This window comes from Zingiber officinale, chromosome 2A (genome assembly GCF_018446385.1).
Source record: "Zingiber officinale cultivar Zhangliang chromosome 2A, Zo_v1.1, whole genome shotgun sequence".
Classification (NCBI taxonomy): domain Eukaryota; kingdom Viridiplantae; phylum Streptophyta; class Magnoliopsida; order Zingiberales; family Zingiberaceae; genus Zingiber; species Zingiber officinale.
The window spans coordinates 3,945,480-3,969,688 of NC_055988.1; the positions used below are offsets into that span (position 1 = coordinate 3,945,480).

The 24,209-nt window shown below is 35.7% G+C and overlaps 1 protein-coding gene and 1 long non-coding RNA gene across 3 annotated transcripts; both read left to right on the forward strand.

Moving 5' to 3' along the window:
* Window positions 1-805: 805 nt before the first annotated feature.
* On the forward strand, window positions 806-3,393 carry LOC122040577. 2 transcript variants are annotated; one of them, XR_006128646.1, is made up of 3 exons: window positions 806-1,634; window positions 2,253-3,095; window positions 3,211-3,393. It is a non-coding gene; the product is annotated as an uncharacterized LOC122040577 (long non-coding RNA). The 2 variants fall into 2 exon arrangements; XR_006128647.1 differs by having other exon boundaries at window positions 2,890-3,095.
* An 8,688-nt stretch (window positions 3,394-12,081) lies between these two features.
* Window positions 12,082-19,067, forward strand: LOC122040392. Its single transcript, XM_042599706.1, has 5 exons — window positions 12,082-12,157; window positions 16,334-16,845; window positions 17,258-17,347; window positions 17,605-17,755; window positions 18,650-19,067. Exons 1-4 carry the CDS (start codon window positions 12,082-12,084, stop codon window positions 17,614-17,616), a joined length of 690 nt encoding a protein of 229 aa, XP_042455640.1. The 3' UTR covers window positions 17,617-17,755; window positions 18,650-19,067.
* Window positions 19,068-24,209: the final 5,142 nt, after the last annotated feature.

Consider the following 24,209-nt stretch of genomic DNA (forward strand, 5'->3'; position numbering starts at 1 on the left):
TGATGTGTTTGTAGGTTGAATTAAGTATTGGATTTGATGATCGTATAGGAAATTTCGATGGTAGAAATTATCCATGTGATAACTACTAACATTATCAAAAAAAAAAAAAAAAAAAAAAAAAAAGGAAGATAAAATATTCCAGAAAAAAAAAGTTAAGATTAATAGGAAGGATTAATATGTGATGAAAAAATAATAATTATAAATTCATCCCTATACTAATTTTATAAAATCAGTGAGAGAGTTAAGATATCTACGATTTAATATCATTTTTTTAAAATAATTATATTTTTAGAAACATGTAATTTCAAAGAATTCTATAGTATATATATATTGCCAATTAACCATTTTCTGATTAAATTATGTGTTAAAATTGGAATAACATTATGCGAATTCTTAACAAAGGCAACAATTGACTATAGAAATAAAATATATATTAAGTATAGAAAATATTAGTAAATTTGACTACAATTTCGTATAAAAAACTTAAAAATTAATTGCGATGAGAAAAATATATTTTATGATTCTTTAGGACCATGATTTATATAAAAAAAACTTAAACAACGGCATATCTATTTCTATTTCTGATTGATATTAATTCATTAAAAAATAAGGGACTTTTTCGTAAAGGAATTGGGTGTTGGCGCGCATAAGTCGGTTTTGGGCCTTTTGGCGTGAGCCCAACGCAACCATTGACCCAGTCTCCCTGCTCTAACAAATTAAAATCCGCCACGTGTTAGACGTCCATAATCTTCTCGTAAGGGCAAGCGCTGGCTATATAATATCACACGCAGTAGACGACCTAGGGTTTCTTGCGATCTGGATCTGGCCCTCAGCCTTCCCTTCCTTGATCGGCAAATCGCAGGTCATCTGGATTTTTTCCCCTCACATGTGTTTGAGTGTTTTTGTTTTATGTAGAGATCTTGGTGAAGGCCTTTTTCACGATCCAAGCGGTTCTCTGCGGTGTGGTTCTTCGGTGCTTTGCGGATTAAAAGATGGTTATGGCTTCCGATCAGTTTCTTGCGGCTGTTCCACCGATTTGGTTCGTTCTGTTCTTGCTGCCGAGGAAGCACTGCAGGCGCGGAAGCAGATCTGCGGCTCGAAGTTCGGATCGACGGGCGTTTTCGATGCACAAACTCCAGTTGCCAGGAAAATAGACGTTGTTTGCCTGAATGATTAAGTTCTTGCTCAGAACTTAATCAGTTGTAAAGGAGTGGATGCCTCTTGGGGATCAGAACAAGACGGATGGGCTAGGTTCTTGATGATAGACTGGGAAGGTAATATGCATTTGAACATGTTGCATCGACCTTTGCCATGTTGGGTGCGCTCGCATGGCAGGTCACCCCTGCTTAATAAAAAGTAATATTTTTTGGGTGCTGGCGGGGAGATCGCACGGGGCATTTGTTTTTATTCCCCGGGTTCTCCATCGCCTGTGTGTGTGTGTCTGCCTCTACCTCGTTGAATTTCATGTTCCCTATCGTCCCATCTCGCTATCAGTTAAATGCGGTTTCATGGCGATATCAGCAATATCCCGATTCAACCGCTGCATATTCAATTGTCCATCACCTACGCATCCATTCCAAGTGGTGAAATCATGGGGTCCCCAGCAATTTGAACCATCTTTCTGAAATGATAAGGTACAATTCTTATTAATTCTTTAGTGATATGAGACAGACGTATACATGAAGAGGAGCAACTTTTTTGATAAAAAGCAACGTGAGAGAAAGAAAAATAGAATTCCATGAATCTTTATTCGTTTTAGGGTGCATTGGATAGAATGGAATGAAATGGTTCATTTACTCTGATTTATTCATTATTCCACTACATTCAAATATATCACAATGTCAAATTATCATTTCAAAACTAAATGTAGATAAATTATATGAGTGACTTGGACTGATTTGACCATCAATATTGGGTCAATCCTATCTAGTAAGACAATCTGGCTGGCTAATTCAATTGAGTGATCTTGATGGTCAGTTCCTTGGATTCGACATGTTGGTTGGTTTCATCTGATGGATCAACCAAGCTTGGCATGCCAGCAAGACAAGTAACTCAGGCACATTGAACTTATCAAACCAAGTAATATTGATTATGCATGATTAAAACAAAATAATGAATATAAATTGATTATTCCTCTTAATTTCATTCCGTTCCATTAGTTTTATTCTAATTATATTTCATTCGATTATACTCTATTAAATTTCTTCATTACTTGGGTACATTCATTACAATTTTGGTTCATTATTTTGCAGATTGATTCATTTAAGAACTAAAGATTATCAAATTTGCATGCTTTTTTGAACGTACATATCACTGGTATTGATAGATGTGGTTTCTCTTGGTAATCCATGGGGCGCGACTTAATCATTGTAAATAGTTTCTCAAATACAGTAAATTGCAAGGTTTTTATGGTCACTAATAATTGATAGCAAATGGTACATTACATCAAAGTGTTATAACTAGTTTGAAATGTTTAATATGGATCAATGTCTTAAGAAGTAATATTTCAAATGTCAATCAAATTCTTGTTAAAAATAATTTTTTCTAGTTAATATCCCTCAATTAGTGCCATATCCCATATACAGTTGGTAAAACTTAACCAAGGCTAAATATGTTGAAACAATTACATTCATGGGTTCAAATATATTCTCAAGTTCATGATTGATGTTGTGATTGTTTAAAATTTTACTGTCATATCTTGTGTTCATTTCTACAATTTTTCTTTGTGCTGTTTCCCATTTAATCTTATATATACATTTGTAAATTCGGGTCTGGTTGGGTGACGGGTTTGTTGGGAAAAATGTGTAATCATGATTGGGGTAATTGTGAATGTAAATTCATGTAGTAGAAAAGGCTCTTATGCTCTACTCATTACATGGATTACAACAGTCTTGAGAGTTCCTGTCTACGGGGGTAAAGATTTTGCAGCTGAAGCTCTATAGAAGTTTGTCAATTGTATTCAATATTAAAGATGCTGCTGTCAAAGATTGTCTGTAGTTCTGTCAATTGCTGTCTAGTGCTGTCAATTGAACTCGAGGCGCATGGAAAAGACTTGGAATTCATCTCACCCTGCATTTTGGTGGAATCAATTCTCGGTACAAGATTCGGACTACTTTTGTATAGATTTACATTTGAAAGCTTTTCTCATGTATATATCTCTTTTTGGCTGGATTTCTAGCTTTAACTAATTATGGGTATATTTCCTTGTAGGCTTGGATTTGTTGGTACCTGAAGCTTACAATTTCGTTGCCACATCTGGCCGAAATTGTGATACATTCATGGAGCAAAAATTTGGGCGTATTATGACTATTGTTTTGAGCACTCTTATGTGAAGTCAAGTTCTGAAGACTCCTGTAAGAACAAACTTGAATTTGTAAGCCTTTTTTTGATTCACTTCTAGATTTCTATTTGGCAGAAGTCAAATTCATCAAACGCTTACAAGTTTTTGTTATTGCAACTTTAACTATATCCTTACCCGATGACTTCGAGAACCATTTTAAATTGCTGATTAAGCACCCTATTTTGTCGTTTTATTTTAGGGAGTAGTAATATTTGATTTATCGACTTAGACGTTTTTACCTTATTTGCTGTGAAAAATAGTTTTTTAGTTGCTAAATTTTATACTATTTTCAATAAATTACAAATCTATTTTTAAAAAGAATTTGGTGAACCTTGTACAGCATCTGTGGCCTTGCCTATATATATATATTTTGCACTGAATCTTTAGCTCAAAATGGTAGAGCACTCGGTCATCCATTTTCCTGTGTCTGGCTCGAGAGGTTGGTGGTTCAAATCCATCAAGATTCGTGTTCGTGGATCTATATATATATATGTATATTTAAACATTTTATCATATTGAATTGAACTGGTTGAAAATGAAGAGAGGACCAGTAAGGATAAATAATTTGAGCACTTAGTCGAGCCATTGGATTGGCTAGTCAGTTGTAAGTTGTTGCGGTTGTAAAAGCATATAGAACTAGTAAATAGTTAGTCTATGTTATAAAATGTAAAAGCATATAGAACTAGTAAATAGTTACTCTATGTTATAAAATTACATATAAAATCATGATTAAATTATGTCCTAAAAACTAACAATAGTTTTCAATTAGTTTTTACACATTATAAAAGTTAATGACTAATTTCTATATGTCGTAAAATCTATATATTAAATTATACAGCTGGTTCATTTGAAATATGGTAAGTGTCAAGAGTCCTCATTGTTTTGTTTTACTTCTTGAAATGCTATTTTAATTAGATTATCACTTAGAGAAGTAAAATTAAAATATATAAAGTGATTGTTGTAGAAGTTAGTGCTTCTATAACGGTAGAAGTTAGTTGTTAGTGTTAGATCGTAAAGACGTTAGAGGAGGGGAGTGAGTGAATAATATTCATCATTTTTTCAAAATTCAAAAAAATACACAGTAGAAAAGAATCATTCGGAGCCTTCAACGACTCTAATTCTATGGCCTATACTCGTTGAATGTTTTTGTTGGGTAATCACTATAATCACGGAATCGTTACAAGAGTAAGTAGGTAGGAATTTAGATTATTTTACAATGCATCATGATTTTATACTTGTGCGTAGCTTGTCGGAGCTGCTTTTCAATATCTCGGAGACCTTTTCGAAGTAGTTAGAGTTGCGCGCGATTATGAAAGTTGTAGTGAGTGTTGTGTTCAAATTGTTGGTCGAAGAGTGCTTTTATAGCCCCATCCGGGTACCTAGATCCCCTCCCAGGTGCCTGGACTATGCTAACGTGGTGAGCTATCCTCGAAATTTCATCCCTGAAGTTTCTCCACATCCAAGCGCCTGAAGGGTGCCTGGACGGTTGACGTGGGTCGACCACTCCTCGTGCTCTAACTTATCTTCTGGATGAATTTTCATGGGTCCGGGTGGTTGGAGCAACTCCGAGCATCTGGACCGCCCGAGTACCAGGCTAGGCACCCGTCCAAGGTTCTTCCTCATTGAGCTTTACTTGGGTGTCTGGAGCAACTCCAGGCACCCAGACTTCAGGTGCCCGGAGTCCTTTCGGGTGCCCGAATCATTTTTTTACTTTTTCTTTTCTATAAAAAAAAGTTAGTCCAGGAAACAAAATATTTAACCAATAAAACAAAGTTATCACCATAAGGTAGCAGTGTTAATTTGATCCTGTGTCCTCGAGTCCTAAATCTAGTCACGGTCTCAATTTTGGTTTCTGAAATGGATCTAAATTGGACCTACGTCTAATGTTCCCAAGTGGGACTCGTTCTCACTAGATCACTCTCCACCAGTGCTTACCTTACTTACTAATCGCAAACTTTCTTGATGTCAGATCCCTTGACTGACCAAGATTTCTTACCAGATGTCAACCAATCTGGACTTTAACCAGTTGTCAATCCAACTAGATTTCCTCTGCCAGATCTCAGCCAACCTGGACTTTAGTCAGTTGTCAACCTAACTGGACTTCGTTCTGCCAGATCTCAACCAATTTGGACTTCGTGCCAGCTATCAACCTAACTGGACTTCAGCTGGTGTTTCAATCCTCTAGACCCATCAAGTTAGTCAACCCTGCGCACTGGGTAACAAGGTTAGATAAATATAACATCTAACTTTAATTTATTTATCATTCATCAAAACTCAGGTTTGATCATTGATGCTAATTGCACCAACAACTAGTTTTTATATGGTCGAATGGTCAAATAATGTAAGACTATTTTGGATAGTTCATATTAAATGAGACACCCATTTGACTCTTGAATTTTTGTCCAAAAAAAAAAGACACCACCAAATGTGCAAGCCAACAAGTTCAACACATTTGAACTCGTGATCATCAAGCGATTGATAAACTCATGTCAAGGAGGCCAATAGACTCGTGGCTAAGCAACCATGGTGAGCTAGTGAGTAGGATGGCAGCTCACAGTTCGGTTCATGGCAATAATCAATAATCTTATAATTAATGGTGAACTTGTGGCCCTTGTAACATTGTAGTAGTTTGCTAATGAACAACAGAACAAGCGACAAACTCACTAATGAACTACTATTAGCCCTTTAACTTCTTGCCAAGGCTAGGCACAAGGATTGGCTCGTTACTCCTTTAATTCAGCTTATTGGGCATTTGCGCAAGGCTAAGCAACGACAGAATTTGCGACAGCGTGGAAGGACTATACAAGAACAAGTCTAGCAAGAGGTCAACTTGACAGTGGCGGATAAATGTGAAGATTGGATGTGTAGAGTTTGAGTATTTAGCCAAGCAAGGCTTACAGAAAAGGCTAGCCATGGCATGCGACGAGTGCATGCAATGCTGCACGAGGGATGGAGTAGCAGGAAGGATGTTTTCGCCTAAGTTCATGGTGGAAGACTTAGGCCATACATTGGGTGTGCCAGTTAGCATTGGGCATGGTGCTAATGCAATCAATTTTTAGAGCCAAGCCTGGGCCAAGCACAAGGGTGCGAGTTGATGTTTGGCATGGTGCCAAAGCAGCAAGTGATGTGGACAGACAGTTGGGATATGTGGCATGGTAGTTTGACGAAACTGCCTTGCAACCGCCAAGCCAACTTTTGCCTATGCATTATAAATAGACAATGTTAGGCAATGACTAAGCAAAAAGGAATGTGTGAGCAATCTGTTAAGAGTCCACTTTATAATCATTTATTGTGAATACAAAAAGGTTAGGAGTTCTTCATGTACGTTGGGCGTTCTTGCTTGTGGCTAGTTTTGTGCTTTTGTCTTGTGCATTCTCTTACACTTTGGTGGTGCGTTTGTAGGATGAATCAAGTGTTGGACTTGGTGGCCAAGCAGAAAATTTCTAAGGTAGAAATTACCTTGTGACAATTGGTATCAGTGCTTTGAAGATAGCTGGACGCAACCATGAAATTAGAGAAAGGATTGCCGCTCTTGAAGCCTTGGTTGGTGTTGTCCCCGAGGGAGAAGATGTTTGCAATTTGATTGCAAAGATTTTCAAATTGGAGGCTAATATGGAGAAAATTCAAGAGTCTCCAATGGAGGAATTGGTGTAGATTCGCAAGGATAATGAAGATTTATGTTTTAAAGTGGTTGTTCTACGAAGAGCAATGTTTTCAAAAATGTGGCATGATTGTTCAGTGGTAAGAGTTCCTGAACCCAAATTCTTTAGAGGCACAGAGAGTGCCAAGGAGCTCAAATATTTTTTGTAGGATATGGAGCAGTATTTTTTGGCTGCGAAAGTGTCTGAAATCGAAAAAGTGACAATTGCAAACATGTGAGTTGACAAAAAATTGATACTTGGGATGCAAGTCAAATTAAGTCTTATATGGTTTGATGCCTTGTATATAAGTGTATAGGAACTTACGAGCACAAGAAGTTGAGCAAAAGATGCAGCTAACGAGAAGGACGACATGAGAGAGAGTTGTTGGTATGGTTTGCACTAACAATCTAATCCGAGTTTTGATGAATGATAAGTAAGTTAAATTAGGTTCTATCATGATCTAACCACTTGATTAACTGTGAAGGAAATCCAGCTAGGTCGACGGGCCGACCAGATAGCTGGTATGAAATCTAGCTAGGTCAACGGGTCGATCGGGTAGCTAGTATGAAATCCAGCTAGGTCAACGGGCCGATCAGATAGGTAGTACGAAATCCAACTAGGTCGACGGGCAGACTGGATAGCTGGTACGAAGTGCCGATAGGTCGTCGGGCTGACCGGATATCTGGCAAGAAGTCCAGCTAGGTCAAAGGGCTGACCAGATAGCTGGCATGAAATCCAGACAGGTCAACGGGCTGACCGGATGTTTAGGAAACTGGTAAGTTAAGGTAAGTCACTAGAGGAGAGTGATCAAGTGAGGACGCATCCCGGTTGAAGGGACAATAGGCATCGGTTCAGTTTAAGTCCATTTAGGATCCCTAAGTTGAGATATTGACTAGTTCCTGGCCGGAAGAACAGGAACTAATTACTACTCTGTATTATTATAAAAATTGTCCTAATACTTATTTTGTAGTGTATTTTAGTTTAACATTATTTTGCAGATCAAAGAGAAGAAAATTACCTTCGGATGAACTGTGTCCGAAGGCGCCTTCCATCAAACTTGAAGGCACCTTCAAGTTTAATGGAAGACGCCTTTGTACTATCCATAGAAGACGCCGGGCTATCCATAGAAGGCTATGGAAGACGTCTTCCGTGGGATAAAGTTTAGCCGAAGTCGTGGATAAACACCGGGCTATTCGGGATCGAACTTGTCTCATTGGAGGCACCTTCCTTGCCTTTTATAAGGCTGTCTCGAGAAGGCATTGAAGCACAACACATATTTGAGCTACTATGTGTTCTTTTGAAGTTCTGATTACTCCGGTCTCCTGCTATTACTTTGGTGCAAAGCTGCTACGTCCGACGACAACTCCAAGGACTTCCGATCGTGGCCGTCAGACCGATATCAACACAAGCGCTCCCACTTTAATCTCTAAGTGTCAGTAATTACTTTTGTAATTGATTACTACAAAAGAATAAGTGCAGTGTGATGCACTGGTTCAACTTACTTTATACTCAATTTCTTCTTTTGGAGGTACTAGAAGAGACCTTTAGTGGATTACCCGTTGATAAGTCCGCGGGATCTAGGTCTTGGAGTAGGAGTCACCAAAAGCTCTAAATCAAGTAAACCGTTCGTGTCTTCTTGTGTTCTCGTACTTTTTAGTTTTTCCGCTGCATTCGTATACATTGATTTCAAAACGAGAAAACGAGTTTTTGAAAACCATGTGATTCACCCCCCTCTCATGTGCGATTGATCCAACAAGTGGTATCAGAGCAGGTTTTGCTCTAAATTGGAGCAATCACCAATCAAGCCGGGGGAATCGTTTTTAGATTTATTTGTTTTTCACATTCTATTTGAATTGGTAAAACTTTACCTATTCAGATAATTTCTCTCGTTCGGTTTTAATTTGAGATTGGTGCAACACCTTTCAAAATTTTCTACATTTTTAAATATATGTTCAATACTACTAATCCAAGACCAAGTCTTGGTACTTCATTTTAGTTTTTTTCTACAGCTATGAAATGACACAACTTGAAGAGTACAACACCGTTCGTCCTCCCCTATTCAACGACGACGACTTCCTGTACTAGAAGAAGTGGATGGAGGTGTACCTGAAGATCGATTTCAACTAGTGGTTCAACATCACTAGAGGGTACAAAGCTCCCGTCGGCAATGTCGGAATTCCAATGAATCCGAAACATTAGAATTCAAAAATGAAGAAAAGGTGCAGATCAATTTCAAATCTCTCAACATAATTCAGTGTGGGCTAACAAAATAAGAGCTAAACCGCGTCGGCCCATACAAAAACATAAAGGAACTTTGGGATAAGCTCATAGAATTGCACGAGGGAACCATCGAAGCTAAGGTAACAAAAAGGAATTTATTTTAAAATAAATTATTTAATATCAAAATGTAGAAAGGTGAGACTGCCAATCAGTTGCACGCGACGATAAAAGACATCCTCAACGGACTCCACATAATCGACCGCCAATTAGAGAACCAGGATCTGATAAGGTATGCCAAATCCAAATCGAAACCTGAAGTCAAGTCTGATCCAGACTTAGATGATGAAGAACATCTGGTGAACCTGTTCACCAGTAGAAAGAAGAACACCACCAACAAGGACTTGCAGAAGATCAACTCCACCTCAAATTCTAACAACAAGAATATGACTTGTTTTAGATGCAACAAGAAGAGACACTACAAGACAGACTGCCTGAATCTAAAGAAGAAGAAGACCCTCAAAGCAATGTAGGAAGAATCATCCTGAGAAGATTTAGATAGCAAAGAAACGAAGCACTCCAACTACCTCGCACTGATGGCATACGAACCAGAATCAGAAAGTGAATCAGAAGATGGGTCCGAACCTGAATCAAGCCACGAGTCCGCACTCGTTTATGAAGGTTCCGATGAGGTATATTTTAGTTTAAATAAAAAGTTCTTTAAAATCACTGCATGCTTAAATAGGAAATTAACTACTTATGAAAATTAAATAAATGAACTAACAAAAGAAAATGATAAACTTAATGAACAATTAAAATTGAACTCAATAACTGAACAAGTTCAAACTGAAATCCTAACTCAAGTTGCAAGACTTGAGGAGGATAATTCCATATTAAAAAATGAAATAGTTAAACTAAAGGAATTACTTGAAAAATTCACAACTAGATTTAAGTACATTGACATGATACTTGGATCACAAAATGCACAACAAGTCCGAACTTGGATATAAGTCCAGCTCAACCAACAAATATTTTATATATTTAGTCAACCAAAATAAAAATCAAAGTAAAGCTTGGGTTCCGAAAGTATGTCTAACCACACAAGTAGGATTCAATCAATATTATATATCTAAAGATTAAATTTATTATATAAATCAAAATAAATCAAAAGACTCTCTCTTAAATTCTAACGTTAAATCTTCAAAAATAAATATAAAACAAAAGAAAACCCCTAAGTTATTTAAACCTAACTTAAATAAAAATAGTATAAACAAAAACTATAACCAAGTATGCTGCAACTATAAAACTAATCGACGTAAATCCAAAACTTAACCCAAAAGATTCAATAATTCAGGGGGAGACCTCAAATTAGTTGACACTTCCAAAATAATAATTTACCCGGCAGGGTAATTAGGACTAGCTAAAATAGGGACAACAGTTTAACTTGACAAAAGTACTGGTAAAGTTTTGGATGATAGTAGGTTAAAGGAAAATATGTCTATGCATGTCTAGGAAGATATGGCTTCAACCTGGTACATTTGGCTTAGTGGAATTAACTGAAGCTAGCTCTTACGAATCCTAACTAGTTAGACCAAGGTTTTGTACTAAGTTCAGTGGATAAGACTATTTAAAAAACCTCAAAGGCATGATTACTCTAATGATGTCCACGTGACTCACCATAGCCCAGAAGTTTAAAATATGTCTATTTGTTTAACCCAAAGCTAAACTTGAATCTAACTTTTAAATCAAACATTGAAATGAAATTTTAACTCATCTCATAAAATCATAGGATTACCTAATTGAAAATATAGATCGGGTGAGATAACTAAGAAATTAAAAATTAAAAATTAAAAATTAAAATGAGAATTTAAAATTAAATTAAAATTAAAAATTAAACTTGAAAATTAAAAATATTTTTGTTTACTTTCCCTAGTAATTTTTTTTACTTAAATATCTATTCATGTTTTTTTGATGAATGCCAAAGGGGGAGAGTTAAAGGTTTAAGTTGAAACAAATTGAAATCCAAATAACTTAAACCGTATCATGTGTCTATTCATGCTTGCAAATTTTTCGTAACTTAACTCAGGTTATCATTAAATCAAAAAGAGTGAGATTATTGATGTGGTTTGCACTAACGGTCTAACCCGGATTTTGATGAATGATAAGTAAATTAAGTTAAGTTCTGTCATGATCTAACCACTTGATTAAGTGTGCAGGAAATCCAGCTAGGTCGACGGGTCGACCTGATTCTCTTTCTGTTCTACTACTTTTGTGAGTTGTTAACGTTGTAAAAAGGCTACTCCGCCTAAAGGAAATTTTAGTGAGCTTCATTTACCTTGGATTAACAATCCTCTGATTGCAAACCAAGTAAATATTTCTTTTCTCTTTCCTTATTTTATGCATTTACTTTTTGTCTATTAATAAGTGTTTTTTCTAACTTAGTTTGAAAAGTCAAGAAAAGTTTATTTTTCATTTCAGGGCAAGACCCTTCTCTTGCCGACCCACAAGGCTCCAATAATTGGTATTAGAGTAAGGACGCTTTAGAAGGACTAATCGTCGACCGAAGTAAAGAAATCGATGGCCGAACCAAGCCTCATCCTGCTAAAGTTTGAAGGAGAGTTCGAACGCTAGAAATGTCGAATGGAGGTATTCCTAAAACTGATTTCGAAATACTTTTAATAATCAAGTATGATTTTGTAATTCCTAAGGATCAACAAGGAGTAGAGAAAGAAGAGTACCTTTGGACGAAGAAGGAGCAAAGTAACTTCGTAGCCAACAGCAAAGTGAAATATCACTTACTAAGTGTATTAACGCCTCAAAATGTCAATCGCATTGGAAGCTACACATCTGCCAAAGATCTTTAGGAGAAATTTCTGGAACTCCATGAAGGCTTCCAAAGTGAAGCTTGCACAACGGGGCATCCTTCGGAGCAAGCTAATGAACATTCATTTGGAAAGAGGTGAGAAGGTAGCCTAACTAAATGGGAAGATCAAGGAACTGATCACCATACTAGTCAACCTCGATGAAACGGTAACCAATCGAGATACGATACGCTATGAACTCAATGCTTTTCCAAAAACTCCAGAATGAACTTCGATAATAGATGACTATTACATCTCGAAGGACCTAAAGATAAGTACCCTAGAGGAATTTTTTTCGACTTTAGAATTATATAAAATTAGATGTGCAGGTACAACAAAAGAGTTAAGCTAGAACCCGACACTAAGAGCCACGAAGAAGAACAAACCCAAGTCAGACTCACATCTCGAAGTAGATCAAGAAATTTATATGGTAAGGAGGTTTAAAAAGTTTTTTAAATCTAATAAATTTAAAGAAATGCAGTATAGAAAAAAATCTAAGAAATAGAAGAAATTTTCGATGCTACCAGCGTAAAATAAAAGGACACATAAAGGAGGATTGCCTAGAGCTCAAAAAGAAAAAAGACAAAGGACCCAAGCAAAACAAACACAAGAATCTCAAGGCCACATGGGACGAAAGCTCATCATCAGACTTAAAAATAGAAGCATACATCGGATTAGCACTAATGACTAGTCATGAAGAATAAAGCACATCAGAAGTCAGCATCGATGAAAGAGGAGCAACATCAGATGAATGCAGCGATGAAGGGGGAGAATCAAGCTTCAGATATGACATGATAAGTGAGGTATGCCTCTTACCTCCATATCAACTTTATTATGGTATTAATCAATGTCTAAATCAATGTGTAAATTTAAAACTAAAAATAGAAATTAAAAAAAAAGGAGAATTTAGACGAAAAAAAAGAATCTTGGCAAAATCTTGTTAATAGAGGATCTTGAAAAATTGAAGACTTAAAATGCTAATTTAAAGGAACAAATAAAAAATCTAAAAAATTATGCATGCTCAAATTTTAGATATTATCAAAGACTAAATTGGTATGATAAATTTCACAAGGGTCAAATCATAATGTAACAAAAATATACATTCTTAGAAAATACTTAATCAATCCAGTATGAATGAATTTATATTGAGTTCGAAAATCATGTTTAATTTAAATTGTGCATATTTCTAATTTTAATTTGATTTAATATTTACCTTTTAATTGTCTAATATGCTAAAATAAATGTTTTCATATAATTTCGGTTCAAAATTAATTAGTTATTATTTTTTTTGAAAAAAAGGATTTAATTCTTATCAGTAGAACAATTTTCAAAAATTTTTTATTGTTGTATTATTTTTTATAAATTTTTCTATCAAATATTATATTTTTAATTTAAAAATATTTTACAAAGTTATTTTAAAAAATTAATCTTTCAGTAAAAATGTATCATATTATGTGACTAACAAAATATATTTTTAAATTTTTTGGCCAATATGTTATTTTGTATAAATTATTTATCTAAATGATAATTTTTAATAATAAAAATTCCTGAACACTCAATTTTTGAAAAATTAATTTTTAAGTAAAAATACTTACTCTATTACAATCTCAGAAAATTTCTCAAGATTTTTCAAACTTCAAAACTATTTTTAAGTATTTTTTTAAAAAAATCATCTTTCTATAGTAAATAATTTATTTCTGCTTAAATTGATTTTATTTTTTATGAAAATTTTATTACTATTTCAGATATATCTATTTAATCTTTAAAAAAAAATTTAAATTTTTTAAAAAGTCAAATAATTTTTAAATTATTTTTATTGAAAATTATTTTTTAATTTTAAAAATTAGAATTTCGAGAATAAATTCTAATTTCTTTTCCTACGTGTTAGTCACTGTACTGTTCGAATATTCCTTAGAATTTAATTTCAATTTAATTTAGCTAAATTCCTATTTTTAATGTGATCAAAGGGGATAATTAGAAGTTAAGTTTAAAGGGGAGGTATATTTTTTTTTAAAAAAAATATTGCGTATCTAATGGTTTAAACTTGCATATTCATTTAATTTAATGTATTGTTTTACCCTAGCTTAACTTGAGTTAATCCACATAAAAAAAAGGAGAGATTGTAAGTACCCCGTGGTGATTTTGATTTGATCAACCAAGTCAAATTTGGTATTGTTATGGTTTGATGCCATGCGTTTGAGTATGCAAGAACTTAGTGTAGGGACCTTAACGTCCGCTAGAGGGGGAGGGGGGTGGGGGTGAATAGCGTTTCACCCAAAACGTCGCTTTATACAATGGTTAGTACACATAGAGGAATACAAAAATAAATACTAATAAGAGAAAGCAAACCTAACATGTAGATTTAACGTGGTTCAAAGATAAAACTCCTACTCCACGGCTGCCCGTAAGGTGGACGATCCCTATCCGTCGGTGGATGACTCCACGAAAAACCTCTGACTACCTTAAGCTCCTTGTGTTAGTATTAGCCCTAGTACCAATTATGAGATGATTGTAAAGGGCACATTATTGTATCATGTATCATTATTAATAAAAAGGCAAAGTTGGTTACTATATTTATTTCAGTTCAGTGTCAATTGAATAAGTATAATAATGTCCTTGGGTAGTAGGTTCTTATCTACAGTATATCAATTGGTTGAATTGATAGTGGGATATTGTAGAGAACACTACTCTTAACTATTCCTAGTTGAGCATTGATATACAAGGACAATATTAATGCGTTGAGACTAGCATGTAGGTCAACGGATGACTTAATCTCACAAGTCATGGATATGAGATATCAGGTTGACATATGGGTATATATTAGAGAATATATACTGAATGCCCCGGCATGAGAATGCTTCATGGATTGTTATATGAGTGTCATAAACATTCTCATGTGACTATTGGTATGAATAATCTTTTGACCTGAAGTAACTACGGTTCCCTACATAACACTACAAGAAAACAAGGCTTCAAAAACAGATTTCTAAAATGGAATTAAAATCCGTTTCAAAGTTTAGTAAATCAGAAACAGATTTTCTACAAAATTAATAATCCGTTTTAGTTAAATAAAATAAAATATACAAAAATAAATTTGAAACAGAATTTAAAATGAATTTGAGATAAAATTGTCAATAAATTTTTATAAACAAAAATAAATACAGATTATAAATGAATATTTGAAATAGAAATAAAATCTGTTTCTAAGTTTTTATAAATCAAAGAATGATTTTCTACTAAATCACTAATTTGTTTTACTTTAATAAAATATAATATAAAAAACTGAACTAGAATTTAAAACCAATTGAAGACAAAATAAAATATAAATTTTTATTAAGAAAATAAATATGGATTATAAATAGAATTTGAAACCATATTTCTATTAAAAATTATTTAAAATTTAACGAAGATAAATTTATTTTATTTTTAAAAATATAATGTATAAAATGAAATTTGAGATGAAATATGAAATAGATTTGAAATAAAATTTTATATAATTTTTAAAAATATATTAAGTATAAATAGATTTTTAAAAAATGTTAAAAATATCATTTAAAATATAAACAATTGAGATAAAAAATTAGTTTCTAAATTAATAAAATTTGTGATGAAATAAACTTGGATTTATAAATTTATGTCATTATTCTCAAATATTATGGACTATTTTTTCCCTAAAATTTATTAACCTGTATTATTTTTTCTTAATATGTTTTTTTTTTTTGAGACCTCTTTGTAACCTAAATCAATCATTCCCTTTCTTTCTCTCGTCGCAGCAATTTCGTGGGATTTCCTCGCTCGACCGTGATAACTAACATTTTATGCATTATTTTTGTCCTTGATTTTCATATTTTAATATTTTCGTATGATTAATTGTTGATTCTTATCATGTTTATTGAGTTGGATTCATATTATGAATTATGTTATATTTTTCCTATTTTGATAGATTTCTACTCATAATTGTGTACTTTTATTTTTTATGGATCGAGCTCAAGTTGAACCAAATTAAACATAAAGACTTGAATTAATGAGAAGTCCAATCTGAAGAAATCTGAGTCATTGGATTATATCTAAAGTAAATTAAATGAAAGATTTAGATCTGATTAATTCTAGTCGTTCATTAAGATCTGGTTGATTCTGACCAATCTGTGTAGATCTAGCATGATCTGAGCCGCTCATCTTGATCTAGCCATCCTAACCATTCAATGGGTTCTAGTGGATCTCGACCATTCACTCAGATTTGATCTCTACCGCTCCATCAGATCTGGATTGATCAGAACCATTGGATCAGATCTGGGGAAATAAAATCCACAAGCAAGCATCTTCTTCTCCTTCGCTCAGTTTCTCACGCTGCGAAGGCCGGTACGCCACTTCTCCCTTCTTCGCCATCACTCCATCAAAGGGGCCGGCGGTCCGCCACCACTCCACCGCCGCCGGCTTGCCATCTCCTCTCCATCTTCCCACCGTTATTTTCTACCCGCGATTCCAGCCAACGCCATCATTTCCTCCAGTGGCTTTTCGTGATTGTCTGCCCCGACGTGCCGACACCAGCATCCAGGCCACGACGGAGTTTCTCTACTTCAGATCCAAACCGCAACCCTCTTCTCTCGGTCTAGAAGATAAGAGGTCCTTCATAGTCAACATCCAGCCACGACATCTTCAAGATCTGGCCGCCCAAAGCGAGCAGCGGTCCTCTTTCGGAGAGCTCTTCACTTCATGCTCAGCACTGGCTTCCCACAGACATCTCCGACCTTCATCAAATTCTGAACAGCAAGCTTCTTCTTCAATGGTTGATATGTTGATTTGCATGGTTGATTGTTTGATGTTTTTATACTTAAGCTGTTCTCCCATGTTTTAGGTTTGCATTTACCCATGCCATTTTGATTCATGCTCTTAAGGTGTTTGACAAAATGTTTCTTCCAATAGTTAGGTTTAAATTCGTGCACTTTATTTTACTTAATTTCTACTGGTCTTGTCTCTTTCAATTGCTATAAATTCTGTTCTTCGTTTGGATGCAATTAGGATTAGATTTCTTTAATACTCTATATTTCATTCAATGCTTAATTTCCACATAGGCCTGCAAGTCATTTGAGGAATCACAGGTCGATAATTAATTCCCAACAATATTTTTTTCTTCTTAATTCTTCTTCTTCTTCTTCTTTAATTTGCTTATATATATAAAATCTATCTTGATGTTGCAGAAGGAGATCACCAAGGAATTTGAGGAGAGGAAGATTGAACTCAAAGCTAAGGCTCTAGAGATCTATCAGGCCTCAGACGTTGATATCAAGGTCTGCATTACTTGTCAAAGTTAAATTTGATCGGAATTTCATAAAGAACAAGGTATGTGGCTTCCTGGTGTACCCTAGTATGCTGTATTGCCTCAGCACATATCTTGCTCTGTTGCCTCGTTTCGTTGCATGAACACTACAGTGGTGATAGAAATGCTTCTCTCTTATTTTCTGATATTCGCTGCATTACATGATTCAGTTGTAACTTATGACTAATGCTTAGTTCAGTTTCATATTACTTGAATTAATCATTGCAGGTATGTTGCTGAAAAATTTGTGCATAACAATGTGGCTTCTTAATCAAGAAACTACTTTTCATTAAATAAAAGGCGGCTGACATTCCGTGTTGAATCATTAAATTGGTTTAGTGGTTCCTCTCCTATCAAGGCTAGGCAACTGCATTGCAAGGTAAATACTAAATGATGTCTTTTAAACTTGTTAGATTGCTTTATTGAGATACAATATATCCATGATTCCAAATTTTGTAAATTGTATTAGAATATAATGTCAAATATCAAGGTCGAAGACTTGGTCGGTGTTCCATATGTAATTTCATATATTTTGATTGGAAAATCTTAGTGAATAAGACAGTAGTTTTCAAAAATTGGTTTTTAAGAATCTGGTGACTCATTGCTATTATTAAATATCTATCAAAGTAATTTATATATGCTTGGTTCAAAATTCAAACTCCAAGAGTTTCTTTTTCTAGTGTAAATATAATTGCAAAAGAAATTTATTATTTAGTCTGATATGATCTCGTTTGTATGAGTGTACGATTTCAAGAGGACCAGAAAACAATGGTGAAAAAAGTTTGGTTATGCATCAATCGACCAGGTTTTAGCTGTTGGAAAATTTGTAGCTTTCTACTAAAATTAAGTGTATGTTCATGAGTTATTTTGGACTCTCAGGATGAAAAGTGCTTCCCCTTTTGTTGAGGGGTTTTGAAGATTGCAAGGATGGCAAATAAGTCAAGACTTGGAAAATCAGTTAGGATAATGGACTTGATATCAATTAAAAATATAATCGGTTGATCAGAATGTTGTTGATGACATATTTGCGAGGATATAAGAATTATGACCCAGACTCAAGTATAGATTTTTAAATAAATAATGTCATTGCATGTTAATTGTCCTAAGTTTGATTATCTCATTTCTCCCCTAGGTTGTGGTCCAAATCTCAATGGAGATAATATAAATTTGTATTGTTAGTAAGTAGTCTTTTTTTTTTTGATATATGTTATTTCATTGCATGCTTGTTTTTATATTTATTAAACTTACTCATTTCATGTTTTGATTTTGCTAGATTGTTTCAACAAACTTGGTTGGTTCATTAATCCGTATGAAGTAATTCATCTCATGGAGTTCGAGACAAGGGAAGGCAAAGGGAAGAAATCATAGACATGCATACTACTAGCAAGAGGATATATGAAGACATTATTGAAAGTAACAAAGTATTGAACTTCTTATCACAAAAAATGGGAAGAAAAGTTTATCAAGTAAGGTAGGCAAAGCAAAGAAAAGGAGAAGGTTTGTAAAATGATTCAAGAGGTGAAATATTCAAATCATTTATATCTAGGAGGATCTGATCCTTGTGATCATGAGCGTCGTGATAGAATGTAAAGATTAGATTACTTAAGGTGAGATTTAAAAATTTATACATTTGCTTAGACGATGTAAATATTTATTTATCCTAATATTAATTTTATGATACTTTTGGATTAGAAATTAGTTATTTTAAATATTTATTTGAAATGTGTGTGTTTCTTGTAGTAGATAAGAATACAGAAATATAATATAATAAAAAATAGTAATATATTAAAAAATAAAATTATATTTAGATTTATAAATATAATTATAAACAAATTTATAAACGGATTAAAATTATTTTTTATATGTTATTTAAAACGGATTAATGACGGATTTAAAACAAAATTTAGAGACAGATTTTGTATTTGAAATTTATTTTATTTGGTTAATTTAAAAACAAATTTAGAAATGACTTTTTAATATGTTTCTAAATTAGAGACGGAATATTTCCGTCTCTTAAATTAGCAACGGGGCTTTCAATAACGGATTTTAGATACGGAATATTTTGTTTCAAACCTTTTTTAGAAACAGAAAAGTGACTTTCAGAAACTGATTTTTTCATCTCTGAAGCCCTGTTTTCTTGTAGTGTAAGGAGTTATGTACTTTGGTATTGGCAAACATCACCTTTAACAAGATGGACAATAAAGTCGATCACTGGGTATGCAATGAATTATGCGGAGGAATGTGAGTGATGTAGATGGGATCTATCCCTTCCATATAACAGAAGCGATATTTGTGGGCCCCTTGATTAGTAGGACACAAGAAAGCATGACCATGCGCAAATGAGTCAATATGAGATATTGAGCTTATTTGATTGAGTGTGTCTACTTAGAGATCAAGAAACACAAAGGTTGATAAGAGGATGACACGGTCTATGCCTTATTGATCAACCTAAATATCAAGGATAGAGGGACCAAGTCATACAAGATAATAGCCACGGATAGGTTAGGTCGGATCTCGACATTCTCGTCACTTGGGTAGCAATGATGCCTTGTTAGATGCCACTCATTGCTTATATATCTAAATATTGATTTAGATACATTGTCAACGTTACGAGAATCTATTGGGTCACACACAAAAAACAAGTAGATTTGGAGATGGGTTCATATGATGAATCATTGGAATTGGACTTATTGAGTTAGACTCAATTAGATCTAATTGTTCGATTAAGTCCAATTTAAACTAGACTCAAGGAGTCAATTCAAATTAATGAAATGTGATTAATTGAATTTGAATTGTATGAGATTAATTGAGTAAGACTCGATTGAATTAGACTTGAGTTAGACTCAAGTGAATTAGACTTGAGTTAGACTCAAGTGAGGAGACTTGAGTTAGACTCAAGTGAGGTTTAATGAAGAAATTCATTGAATTTTGAATTCAATGAATCATGTAATTTAATTTTCAAAATTTAAATTTAAAATGAGAGGTTTTCAAATGTGTCCTTAATGGAGAGTGAATGATCATTAAGTCTCAATAATAGAATTAATGCCCATTAAGTGTTTTCATTGGATGAAAATACTTAAGTCATTTTTCCTCTCATTTTTTTTTAACTTCTTCATTTTTGGCTTCTTCCTCTTCCTCTTCCTCTCCTCTCCTCTTGGCTGAAACCTTCTCAAGGTTGCTAGCACAACCTTAGGTGGTTTCATCTCCATCTTGTGAGTTTGTGAGACAAACTAATGCTTGTTCGTGTAGATACCACAGAGGCGCGAACGTGAGATCGTGCTGTGATCCGAGTTGTCGGGAGTCCGTGAGCACGCTACAAAGGTATAATACTCTATCATGCTCTTTAGATCTAGCTTAGTATAAGTTTTGTTTCCCTTCGCATGGATCTTCGGAAGCAACTAGTATTTTTCACTGCGCGTTTGCGTGTTTAGCGCATCTAGTTCCTTACACCTTGTCGGTGGAAAAACCTCACCACAAATACTTGAATACAAGTACACCGATCACATGAGGGTTTGGGAGACTCTAATAGGCTTTAACCAAGTATATTTCGTCAACTTTGGCGAAGCGCCATGAACTCTATTAAATAGAGCTCGGGAGGAAAACACCTACTATTTTCCCCGCCACCAGTCGACTGATACAACCACTAGTCGACTAGTCATAAGTAAAATTCAATCGTTACAAGCCAACGGTCGGTTACTAGTCAACTGATGAAAACACAATCGACTGCTACAGTAACACTACAGTGTTGCTACAGTACACTACAACAATTCTACAGTAACACTACAGTAAAACTCTAATCCTAGGATTTAACCCCCGAGTACATTCACTCAGCACTCATCCTCGCCTAACCAACCTCGAGCTAGCCTTCTAGCCTCCTCCATCAGCCTTGCGTCCCTCGGATGCCTCCCCATCCTTCACATCTTGCCTTCTGGAGCTTCCATTGGCCTTGTCATTGTTGTCGGGTCTTCCTTTGCCAAGAGATTACGCCTCCGGGACTTCATCCATTGCCAAGTCACACTTGGACTTACGTTGCCAAGCCTATATACTTAGACTTATACCGCCAAGATTCATCCTTGGACTTTCCTCCTTTGCCAAGATCACACTTGGACTTTCCTTGTTATACCTATATCATGCACATTCACAATGCATATCAAATATAACAATAAACCTAACTTAAACCTTTGCCCAAACATCAAAACCTAGGGCACCTAGATTGCTCTAAACACTTAAGAGCACAGGAAATCGAGAAAAAGACGCAATTAGCGAGAAAGATGACACGGGAGAGAGTCAACGAGCTAAGTGCATCCGAGGGATGAGGTGCTGCGAAATAGCACGCTGGGCGAGGAGAAAGAAGTGAGTGACATTTCTAAGGAACGAGAAGTCGGAGCAGAAGATTGTTTGAGAAGGCGAAAAAATGGGTTCAAGCGAGCCCTATTCTGGATGACTTAAATCAACCAAGCGAGCGAAGCCGAAACAGGGAGAAATGAGACAGTCAACAAGTGGTTGATTGTCTACCCCGATCCTGGCGCCCTAACCAGGTCCAGACACCCAGACCTCTGAGGGCTGCTAGGACACCCCAGGCTCGCACCCTGGTCGAGGGCTGGGTCAGTCCGGTACGGGCGCGAGGACTTGGTCTAAGCGCTCAAACCAGAAAACTTTATCTGCACCACGTTGTCATGATCCGTTGCGTTATGGATAAAGTTTTATCCATGCCCAGGTGCCCAGAACTCTTCCAGGCACCCGGATTAGGTCTATAAATACAACTGATTTCAGTAATTAGACACAACACTTATAAACAAATTCTCTTTCTGTTTTACTACTTTTGTGAGCTGTCATCATTATAAAAAGGCTACTCTGCCTAAAGAAGATTTTAGTGAGCTTCATTTACCTTGGATTAAAAATCCTCTAATTGTAAACCAAGTAAATCTTTCTTTCCTATGTCCTTATTTTATGCATTTACTTTTTGTTTATAAACAAGTGTTTTTTCTAACTTAGTTTGAAAAGTTGAGAAAGATTTGTTTTTCATTTCAGAGCAATTCACCCATCTCTTACTGGCCCACAAGGGTCCAACACATCATATATGTAGTGTCATTAGAGAAAGGCTAGAAGCGGGGTGAAACAACTTACTTGGCTGCCTTAATCGACATCAAACCTGATAAGAAGGTCGAGTTACCTGTTGGTGTCAAAGACATTTTGACTAAGTTTAAAGATGTGATGCTAGCGGAGTTGCCAAAACATTTGCCACCAAGGAGAAATGTCGACCACAAAATCGAATTGATCCCTAGTGTTGTGCCTCCTGTAAGTCCCCCATATCATATGTCTCCTTTAGAACTTGCTAAATTACGTAAACAATTAAATGAATTATTGGAGGCAGGGTATGTTCGACCATCCAATGCTCCATTTAGTGCCCCGGTGTTGTTTCAAAAAAAAAACAAGATGGTTACTTGAGGATATGCTTAGATTTCGGGCATTGAACAAGGTGATTGTAAAAAATAAGTACCATGTTCCTTTGGTACAAGTGTTGGAGTGGATACTAAAAGCCTAGCTTTTGTAAACATTTATAAAAGAATCACATTGGTCAATATCTGTATTTATTTGTTAAATGTAATTGTTCAATTAATTTATATAGTAGATAACATGAGGTTATTGGATCGAGAAGCGCTAGAGAGGGGGGGGTGAATAGAACTCGCGGCTATTTCGTTTGATTCGTAAAACTATCGAAATTAAAACACGCGGCGGAATAAAGAAACAAACACAGAGACACAGGAGAATTTACTTCATTCGGAGTTTATCTCGACTCCTACTCGAAGGCCCGGGGCCGTTGACCGCTTTCGGTGGGCAACAACTATAAGATCGAAAATATTACAAGCTTAATACGATTTAGTGCAATAAGAAAAATATACCGAACGACAGAATCTAAAGAAATGGCGCTCTGGGTCATCGGGATCTTGTAACAGCACGTTGAGGTCGTCACGTAAGTAGCACACAGGAGAAAGAGCTCTAGAAGATTGATGTTTTGAAGAGTTGTTCGTGACCTTCTTTTATAGCATACTCAAGTCACCTTAAAGCCCATCCAAGGCGCCTTGAGTGAGCCGAAATAGCCACGGAGATAAGAGTTGAACTGGTCGAACCTTATCACTTGAAGGCGCCTTCACTGATCTCCAAGGTGCCTTCAGCCTCCAGTCCAAGGTGCCTTGAGCTTCCTTCAAAGCGCCTCCAACCCCTCTGGACAGCAGCTGGCTTCGGCTTGCACCCGAGGCGCCTCCAAGTTCCATGGAGGCGCCTCGGACACTGTTCATCCGAGGTTAACTTGTGCTCCTTTGGTCCAGCAAAAGTGTTAGTCCCAAACACTTACCCTGCAAAACAAAGTTAGCACAAAACAACAGTAAATATGATAATAAAATATAATGACAGTCTCTGGACTGTCCGGGTCTAACTTCGGATTTCCGACCAGAAACCCTAGGTCGACCCGACGCCTACTGTTCCCTCTTCGGGGAACACATCCTCACCTACTCCACTTGGGAGATTTACCTGATGCCAGTGCGATCCTTCAGATCGACTGGACTTTTGCTCGGTGCTCGATGCTCCCGGACTTTCTGCTGGACTTCCGCTTCCCGGCTGGTCCAGTCTTTCACCTGGTTTGCGACACCAGGACTTTCCACCTAGGGTTACCCCCCTAGGACTTTTGCCTGAAGCACTCGACCCACCAAGACTTTCCGCATAGGGTTACCACCCCCTATGACCTAGGGTTACCACCCCCTATGACCTAGGGTTACCACCCCCTAGGGTTTTTACCTGCCTAACCACAGTTAGGACTTTCCTGAAACACTTAG